Here is a 10472-nt window from a genome sequence, read left to right on the forward strand (position 1 = left end):
CACTGCACAAAAAACAGAGCTCACAAATCACTATTTTAATAGGTTTGTGTGGTTTTCTTGTGCCAGCGGGATTGTTGGATGACCATTGAGGGTGAACAAGTTGCTTCCCCCAACCACCCCCCCCCCACCCCCCCCAAAAAAGTTACCGCAATTCTGACATTCCCTCTCTGATTGCTTTCCTTTCTAGGATGCCTTTGTGGAGTTGTATGGCAACAGTATGAGGCCTTTGTTCGATTTCTCCTGGATCTCTCTGAAGACTATCCTGAGTCTGGTTCTGGTGGGAGCTTGCATCACTCTTGGCGCTTATCTCGGACATAAGTAGAGTCACCCAGTTTATTGTGGATTACAAAAGTCTTTCAAAACAACAAAATAATATTTTTTTTTCTCTAGCACAATGATATTTTATGAGCAAAGCAACTTCCCAGTGAAAGATTAAATCAGCTATTACTGCCAAAGGAAATATCATTTATTTTTACATTGCCGGAAAATTATTTATTAAAAGATATTTACATTTTTACCTGCTATTTTCAGAACCTCAGCAAGTTGTATCTGTCATCCCATCGTATTGTTAATTTTAATGAGCCCCAGAGTATTTTAGGTTTTGTTGGGTTTTTTTAATTAATGCCGCTGGCTGGATTATTTTATCTCTGAAGAGCAAATATACTGACAAAGACCTACCTGCTTACACTTACGAGGGCAGTTACTTGAGCTGCTAAAGCCTGCAAAATTGTGTTGATTTTCCTTGCATTTTCCGGGAGGGATCTGAAAGACAAGGTCAGCATGAACAAAGTTCTCACCCTGTCCTGCTGGCAAGAACTGATGTAGTAAACAATTCAACATGGTACATATGTGGAGTCAAGATGGAAACTTCTTGAAGGACCACTCGGCTATCTCTACAGGACAACAGTTGGAAATATGGTTGCCTATGCCTTTTAAACATGTGTTTTCCAGTTACCAGTTGTGCCACCACATCATAATCACAATACCCACACAATACATGTCAACCTTTTTTTTTAATAAGTGTTTTAATAAGTGTGAAGTTAAATCTTTGGGGCTCGCAGGAAATTGCTGTTCCAATGATTTTCTCAGCAGTAAAATGTTTTTTGTGGCTACTGACACAGAAACATCAGGAGACCTTAAGTGCCTGCTTCAACAGAGCAGAGCTGGAGTCTGAAGACCTGACCTGTGTCCCACTTTAGTGGGCTCATATCTGCAACTAATCCTGCTAACTTACAGAGTTCCTCCGGGGGTTTGAAACCAATTAGATGTGGTCTCTAAATCCCTGAAAGTTGAAAAAGATCTTAATTTTATTTGGCAAGAAGCAGACCTCAGCTAAGTTACAGATTAGCTCTGACTATCCTTGTTTATCAAACTGGACACCAAAATCAAGTTCATTTTCATAACAGGAAAAGAAAGTGAGATTTATCATCGCACCCCTCGCCCTCAAATTTATTTCATGCCAATAATTTCCTAAGACTGTCTGCAGAAGAAAAGATAATGAAGAAACTCAAAATCCTCTTTCTGGACAGAGACTCTGACACCTTGATCAGGCAGGTGCCTACTGTCATCTCAAGTGAAAATAGGGTGAAGGAAAAGGGGGAGTGGGAGGTGTGAAGTCATCTGCTCATGTTACAAAAATGCAACGCAAGTAAAATTAATGCAGAGTACATAATACAGTTTTATAAACAGACCTGTGTTCTGAAACCAGATGTGTCAATGCCTTTTAAAGCAGGGCTTTCTGTGAGCTCGAAGGGGACCAGGAGTCCCCTGGAAACTGAAGACTCTGAAGCGTGTCCCAGGGGCTGCTCTGAAGCATGGAAATGTCCAGCTTCAAATGTTTTAAGTCCTGCGCTTCTATTTTTTTCTATGAAACTTTTGAAATCTGGGATTTTTGGGTAAATAAACATCCAGATGTAAAAGGAAAGATTGCAAAGCTCTGGATAAAATGTACCGTGCGGTACATAAGTGCTCAAAAGGTGAAAAACATACAGTGAATAAACTGTAGCTCCAACCTCAAGATTTCAGTTGAATAACTTTGTGGCATTATATGCAAAATATCTCCTGTAACTCGGGAATGTAATATGTTCAATGTTAAGGCTGTAGTTGATGTTGAGTCTTCAAAGCTGCTTTTATGTTTGGTTGGTTTTTTTAAGAGTTGTACATCTCAGCATTTTTACTGCTTTATAGTCATGGCACCAACACTTTGTATGAGCAAAGATAAGATGGAGCAAGCTTACATTTCAAATTTGAAATTACTTAATTTTATAGAAACTTAGAAAAGAAATATTTCTAAGAACACAAAAATGTGAACTATGCTTGATTAAAGAAAAAGGAAAAATCTGACCATCAAACAAAAAGTACCTGCAATGCTTTCAGAGTGCTTCTGTCAGAAGTGGGGATGCTCACGTAGGATTTATATGAAAAATATTTGAAATCAGAAGGATTAAATATTGTGGATTGAGTGTGGGCTTTGTTTTTTCTTTCAGCTTCCAAGCTGAATTTGTCTGCAGCCAATTGCACAACTGGAATTGGCTGGTATCGAGCTAATGTTTCATTTCACAATCTAGTCTTTGTTTCAATTTGTGCCCATATGCCCATTAAAGTTTATTAACTATTAGACCTCAAATTGTTTCAATATTGTTTATTTTATTAAAGGTTTACATTGTCAAAAGTAGTAAAAGTATCAATTCCAGTGCTGCTATACTGCCAGGATAATTTGAATGGGTTTTAGTTTTTAATACCTTCCAATGGCTAAAGTTTTTTTAAAGCTGCTTTAGAAATAATATGAAGATGACACGTGATACACATTTAAATAAATACTGAGGATTCTGTGTTCTGTTGTGTCTACTCACTGGACTTCCCAGTGTATCAGTTAATACCTGGCAAAAAGAAGAGTCACGATGACTGTTGATGATTTTATTTTATTAAAGAGCCAATGGAGTTTTCCCATCCTGACTGCAGAATAGTACAGTATTGTGGCTGCATTAGATATGATGATAGTTGATAATACATTTATTAAGGAACATATTAGAAACATTGAATGTATATAAAAGCTTGAACTTCTTAAATAAAATCCTCTCCTTTCACTCTTGCATTTCTTTTGCAATCATTCTTGTCTCTCCTACTCTTCATTACACTTTCATGTAAGATTTTTTCCCCACGAAATGCCTTATAGACTTCCATGCTCAAAGACTATGCTTCAGTGAAAATCCATCCTCTGCCACTATGTATGCATAGATAGCTGACCCCTTCTGGCATATCCAGATTGTAAAAGCAAAAAAAAAAAAAAAGGGGGGGGGGACATTTCTGAAGTGGTTAGATGTGGAAGATCAGAGGAGGGCAACAAAGGAATAGGTCAAGAAGTGGAGGGAAACAGAGAGATCACTGAAAAACCTCCTTGGTTAAAGATGATTGCTAGTTGGAAGTTTATCTTTTATCCTTTCATTGAAAAAGGATGATATAAGGGCAGAGAAAAAGCTTACAGAGGCCCCACAATTCTCTACAGAACTTTGTTAATGCTGAAGACAGTCTTTTGCAAAACAGCAAAACCATAGCCATTGAGGAGAAATACTTGATTTTGCTGTCTTCAGCTTATGTGTCCTTAATTCTTTTTCACTCCATTTATTAAAAAAATATTGAAGAAAAATATTTTGCTTCTGAAAAGAATAATCTGTAAGATCACGTCAGATCTGTTATAGATCAGCAACTTAGGAACAGATGGAAAAACAAGAAAAAAATTCTGCAAGCAAAGCATTCTTAAATCAGAGCTGACACAGAGTGCATTTCTTAATGGAACAAGCACTGGATCCACCAAAGGACTAATGGGGCTGTCGAGGTAACAGAGAATATACAGATAAGGAAGGGGGCTGGAAGATATGGCAAATGACATGGGTATGTAAGAAAATCTTTAGTTTCATATGTTGCAGGAGTTCACCCAAGATGGTCTGAAAATTATTTATAACTAAAAGCAGCTACAAATGTGTGCACTACATGGCTACAGTTCCTAAAAATTTTCAATTACAAAATTATTTGAAAATTACTATAAAATTATCCAGTCTATAAAAGTTCATCAATCTGCTGTTGTGATTGGGGATTATGTAGCCTGAGTAGGTTTGCACTTGTAAGGAACAGCTCTGAAAAAAAGTCTGAAACCAGATGTGCAAAGGCAACATGAAGGTGATGCAGTTCAAAGAACATGGATCCAGTACCCCTAATCCCTGCCATGCACACAGTCTCCCCAGCTGAGGCAGTGAGTCTGGACTGCATGCTTTGACGCTGAGGCATGACGCTGCTTAGCTGTTCACCTGCACTCCACAAACCTAGAGGTCCTATTGATTAAAAGTATAGTAAAGTAGCACGTTTAAAGCCTTTCTTCTTTATCTTCTCTCTATCTGTGAACAAACTAGGAAAACAATTTCATCTGTATAATGAGTTTATGGCTCCGTGCTATATGAAAATTTATACATCTTTTAATTTATGAATATAAAAATTATTTCTCATTGTAAAAGCCTAGCTTTGTTTTTCATTCCTATCTCTCTTTCCAACAAGGTTAAATACAAGGAAGAAAAAAGAGCTAATTTAATCTGTATTTGGGTTAAATCACACTTCTATACTAAGTTAATGCAGCTTCATGACACAACGAAATTATCTTCAAAAAGTAATACAGCATTAAGAGTTCCACACAAAAACTGTATATTTTTATAATTTAAATAGCGTATTTTTTCTTTTTTTCTGAATATTTGAATTTTAATTATCACCAGCATAAATGTACATAAGCAGATATCGTTTATCCAGTATCTTTGGAGATGTATGTATGGTAATGTAGTTTGTCAGTTTATCATCATTCAATATGATTATGTTGTTCTTTGTCTTTCAAATGTTATCAGAACATGCTGCCATTAAACTCTCCATGTCTGTCTAGTTTATATTGTGAAAAATAATAAAAGCACACTGTGAGATACTTGTTTTGCATTTGCATTGTTTAGAATTTGTGGATTAAAAAACTATTCAAATATTTGACTGCAATCCCATAAATGAAACACGTTTCCCTCCTGATAGTTCAGTTCCCATATTCTGCTCAGTAGTGGCCAGTACTCACCAGCTTTCTTCAAAAGATCTCTGTGCACCAGGGTGCAGTAACCCAGGTTTGATTAGCTGCTGCTGTGTGAAATACAGTCCACAGGTGTACCCTGTGCTTTGGGACCCGAGTACAACGTCACCCTTTTTGCTCTCCTGTACATTTGATGTCTTGTGGAAAGTGCAGCAAGGCTTTTCTATTCATTAGCTAAAACTCCTTTTCATTCTTGTAGACAGGAGCTGGAAGTGCACATTAGCAAATTTCAACAGGAGAAAAGAACTATTTTTGTTACTGCTGAACGTTTCCTACGATTATGATTGGTTTCCAGCAAGTGCTGAGGTATTTTGCTTCCTCAAGGCTCATGGTAACTGGCCCTTGAGTCACATTGGTTGCCTCTTCTGTGGCTTTAATTCAGGTAGAACATAGCTAAATGCACTCAGGTAGGGAGTATTTAACTGCCCTAAGAACTTACCCATCTTCTTGAGTGGGTTTTGCAGGCAAATGCGTACGCTGTGCTGTCATGGATGCACTTTTTGTGAGTGCCTGAAATTACCAGCTTAATGCTCTTCAGGAACAATTCAGGCACGTGTGCAAAACATCTAACCCTCTGTCTGTGTCCATGAACAGAGAAGGTAGAGGAAGTCAGCCTGAAACTGAAAGAAGCAACAGAATGCAACACATAGACTCGGTCCTTTGGATGCTGGGATTTAACTGTCCAGCAGAGAGCAAGGTTACTAAATCCTTTGCAAGACAGAAGGTAAACTACTTTGCAGTATTGCAAGTACCACCATTTCACTCTCCCATTAATTTGTGAGAGTGAAAAAAGAAGACAAGGACTTGGGGGAAAGCAGCCGCAGCATTGCTTTTCTTCCTACCTAAAACCTAACAAAGGAAGATGGGATTAAGTTTCCTTAGGGAGTTCAGCAGAAACAGGTAATTAGTTCTGTGATTCTCCTCTTTCTGCTCGGTCAGAAAAGCTTTCTAAAAAGCTAATAGGGTGGTAGGCATGATTAAATGCTTACCTTACCACTGGAACCAAGCACAGTGGACAGATGGGTTAGAACAGAAGAGGTCTGGGTAAAGACAAAATGATCTTAGAACTAAGGTGGGGTTTGGCTATCTGAAAATTAGGTAAAAGCACTCATAAAGAAGTTTTTCTGGGCCAAACCCAGAAAGCTCTCTTCTCAAAACATTCCCGAGGGGTTTCAAGCAATGTAAGTCTCCACTGAAGCTGCATGACTTAGCACTGTGCAGTCATTGTTCTGTGACATCAAACTCTCCATCCTGAAGCACCTATAGTTCCTGCTTTTATCCTCCTCACTTATTAAATATTTAATGGAAGTCTACAAGTGGTAAAGAGTGAAATTTATTTCACTATGAATAGCTGGTCACCAACTGCATGGCATTTGAGTTTCACACAACACCTGACCCCAAGACGAGCTAGCCTTGTGCTTGTAACTAACTTTTTGGTATCAAGAACTGCCTCTGAGGACATTTTACTTGGCCAAAAGACCATGTATCAAGATTCATGCACTGCAAGAAGTTAATTTGCACAGATGGACAAAAAAACAAAGCAGCTCTTGGAGCATCCCATCATAGACTGTAGTTCACTGCCTTCCTCTCCAGTGGGGATACCTATTCTGTGCAACTCATTTTCAGTGTACTGAGTTGCCTCTTGGATATCCTGGATAAATGTGTCAGTGCTTATCTTCTGCATGTGTCCTCCAGAACTCCTATTACAAGCACAACCACAATAATGGGAAGCTCCCAAATTTGCACTCGAACAAGGTCCTGGGCATACAGCTGCAAGTGTGCATCTGGAGCAGACAGTACTGATGCAAAGCTTCATAAACCCACAGGTGGCAGAGACAAAAGCTAGCCAATCTATTTATTTGGAGATGAGATGGAAAAAGAGGCTCCTTCCCTTTCTTAATCCACCTGATAAGCTACAGGCACTTACCTTCCTGTGTGGTCAGAGGTGCTGTCCAATGCCCTAGTTAGTTGAGTTCACTTGGAGTTTTGAGCAAGTTTAAAATCTCTCCCCACCTGTACACTCCCACTGTAAAAAGTCTGCTGATCCTTAATATATCCAGTAAGTAAACTTTTCCCTTTCTTAGCTGTGACTTCGAGAATATTAATCTTCTCACCCTTTGGTAACACAGAAGACCCTTAGGTAAGGTGGATGATACTGCTAGTGGATTATTAACAGTAATGTCCAGTGTGCATATCTCAGAGTATGCTACTGTGATCGTAAGTACCATGGAGATGTCTGCATTGCTAGACCACTGAGGTGGAGAGACACCTGATGCCATTTCTGTCAAAGTGGCCACAGACCATGCTAAGGGGCTGTGGGGGGATAAATGACACAAAATCCAGGATCATCTAGTTAGAATGGCACAAGCAGGCCTTAGCCCATTGTACTGGATTTGCATGGAGAAGTTTTGGTAGCAGGGGAGCTACAGGGGTGCTTCTGTGAGAAGCTGCCAGAAGCGTCCCCATGTCCATTACAGTCAATGCCAGCCAACTCCAGGATGGATCCACTATTGGCCAAGGCTGAGCCCATGAGCAACAATGACAGCACTTCTGGGATAACATAGCTAAGAAGGAGTGGGGGGGAAACTGTTGGAGAGAGGAGTGAGAATAAGTGAGAAAAATAGCCCTGCAGACAGCAAAGTCAGGGAAGGAGAAGAGGAAGGAGGCAATCCAGGCATTGGAGCAGAGATTTTCTTGGAGTCCATAGTGAAGACAGGCTGTCCTCCTGCAGCCCATGGAGGCCTATGGTGGAGCACAGATCCACCTGCAGACCATGAAAAGGACCCCATTTTAGAGCACGTTGACGCACAAAGGAGGCCAATGCCAGAGCAGGCTCCTGTCAGGAGCTGCAAACCCATGGAGAGAGGAGCCCCACATCGTTTGCTGGCAGAATTTGTGACCCATGGGGGACTCATGCTGGAGCAGCCTGTTTCTGAAGGACTGCACCCCATGTAAGGGACCCACACTGGAGATCCTGAAGTACTCCAGCCCCCGGGAAGGATCCACACTGGAGGGCTGTCTCCTGTGGGAGGAAGACCCCATGCTGGAGCAGAGAAAGAGTGTGAGGAATCCTCCCCCTGAGTAACAAGGAGCAAAAGTGACAACATGTGATGAACTGACTACAACTCCCATTCCCTGTCCCTCTCTGTTGCTCAGGGAGGAGAAGGTAAAGAAAATCAGGAGTGAGGTTGAGCTCGGGAATAAGGGAAGGACTGGGGGGAAAGTGTTTTTAAGATTTGATTTTATTTCTCATTATCATTGTCTGATTTGATAAATTAAACTAATTTCCCCACGGCAAGTCTGTCTGGCCCATGAGGGTAATTGGTAAGTGATCTCAATCTCTCCTTATCTCGACCCAGGAGCCGTTCATTATATTTTCTCTCCCCTGCCCGGCTGAATAGTGGAGTGATAGAGCAGCTTTAGTGGGCACCTGGCACTCAGAAAGGGTCAATTCACCGTACTCATTCACCAGAAAGCCCTCTTGCGGAAGTTACCTTAAGTAGTGGGGAAAAAATTTGGTCAACTTGACCCAGCAGGGGTTACACCAGAGCAGCACTTTGTGCAATGCATTTATATAAATGCACACCATACAACTACTTCATAATCCTTCAAAAAATGCTCTTTCAGTCAAGTAACATCAAGCCCAAAAATTGGATTTATTGTACCACTGAACCACAAAAAGAATAGTATCCTCTACATATGAACTGACAAGCATATCTGATGCAAACACACAAAAGATCAATGCATGCAGTCTACACACTGGGGTGGCAACAGCTTTATTAGACCTTTAATCATTGTCTTTGTTGGGGCAACTACATCTGAAATTGTGAAAGGAGAAAATGTTTTGTCCAGCACTAAAACAGACAAAAAAACCACAGACTACATAACTGCTTCAGTGGAAATAGTAATCCCTGATTTACTAAAAGCTTACTCAAAAAAACCTGAAAGCAACTCACTTGTCAAAAAGCCTCTTGCTCTCTCCTAGGGTTCAACCCTCCAAGTCGCCAGTGTGACAGCACATACCTCTAATTGCCTGAGCATGAATGCTTAGCATTCAAACTACACAGCATTGCACAGAATCATAGAACAGTTTGGGTTGGGAAGGACCTTCAAAGATCATCTGCCCCTTTGCCATAGGCAGGAATACCTTCCCCTAGACCAGGCTGCACAAAGCCCCTGAACATTTCCAGTAGTGAGATATCCACAATTTCTCTAGGCAAGCTATTTCAGTGCCTGACCACCCCCAGCATAAAAAATTTCTTCCTAATGTCCTATCTAAAGCCACTAAATCTACCTTTCTCAGTTTGAACTATTGCCCCTTGTCCTGTCACAATCTTATACATCTCAAATCTTAACAGCACCTCAGAAATATTAAAAAAAAAAAAAAAAAAAGAAAAAGAAAAAAATTACACTGTGAGTCCTGGGTAGTTGGAAAAGAACACAAAATAAAACAGCAAAAGATTGGAAAGTGAATCCATGAGTCATATGAGAAACTCTAAGAGGCAACAAGGTGTTTTAGAAATGCATTTCTTTTGAGACAGGATCACTGGAAAGAGCTGAGAGGCGTCACACCTCCCTAATTGTTACTATGTCATCCCACTGCACTGCAAATAGAAAATCAAAGAGACTTTGGTTAAACAGCTCCTCTTCCTGGCCTGCACCACTTCACTGCCCTCTTCCCACCAAACGACGGAGGAACCCGCTGGCAGGAGCCAGCAATGCACAACACATCAGCCAACCTCAGACACAAGTTTTGGCAAGGCCACTTCCATAGCGCTGTAGTGAGTTGACCCTGGCTGGATGCCAGGTACCCACTACAGCCAGGTACCCACCCACTCTCATTCCCCTCTGAAACTGGACAGAGGAGAGGAAAAAAACAGCAAAGGATTCATGAGCTGGGCTAACAACTGGGAGAGGCCACTTACTGATTACCTTCCCAGGTAAAACGGACTCAAAGTGAGGATAGTACTTAAATTTATTACTAACAGAATAAGAGCAAAAGAGTGAGAAATAAAATAATCTTAAAAACACCTTTCCCCCACCCCTCCTCCCTTTCATGTTCTCCCTCCTTCCCTGCCAGCAGTGCAGGGGGATGGGGAATGGGGGTTACGGACAGTTGTTCTTTCTGCCACTGCTCAGGGAGAGGAGTCCTTCCCCTACTCCTGTGGGGTCCTCCCATGGGAGACAGTCCTTGATGGACCTCTCCAGTGTGAGTCCATCCCATGGGCAGCAGTTCTTCCCAAACTGCTGTCCTGTGGGTCACTTCTCCATGGGGTGCAGTCCATCACCAATGAGCTGTACAGACATGGGTCCCCCACAGGGGCCACAGGTCCTGCCTGGGAAAAACCTACTCCAGAATGGG

At 41.1% G+C, this 10472-nt stretch overlaps 1 protein-coding gene across 1 annotated transcript in view; it reads left to right on the forward strand.

The window, feature by feature from the left end:
* The window catches only part of BCL2 (BCL2, apoptosis regulator), a 98438-nt gene extending 93467 nt beyond the window's left edge, over positions 1 to 4971 (forward strand). The window contains exon 2 of the mRNA XM_027899121.1: positions 188 to 4971. Coding sequence (XP_027754922.1) covers positions 188 to 322 — 135 coding nt within the window. The 3' untranslated portion in view covers positions 323 to 4971. The remainder of the gene's footprint in view (positions 1 to 187) is intronic.
* The last annotated feature ends 5501 nt before the right edge of the window (positions 4972 to 10472 follow it).

Source organism: Empidonax traillii, unplaced genomic scaffold (assembly GCF_003031625.1).
Source record: "Empidonax traillii isolate 1590-97213 ecotype Southwest subspecies unplaced genomic scaffold, ASM303162v1 scaffold644:size547830, whole genome shotgun sequence".
Classification (NCBI taxonomy): domain Eukaryota; kingdom Metazoa; phylum Chordata; class Aves; order Passeriformes; family Tyrannidae; genus Empidonax; species Empidonax traillii.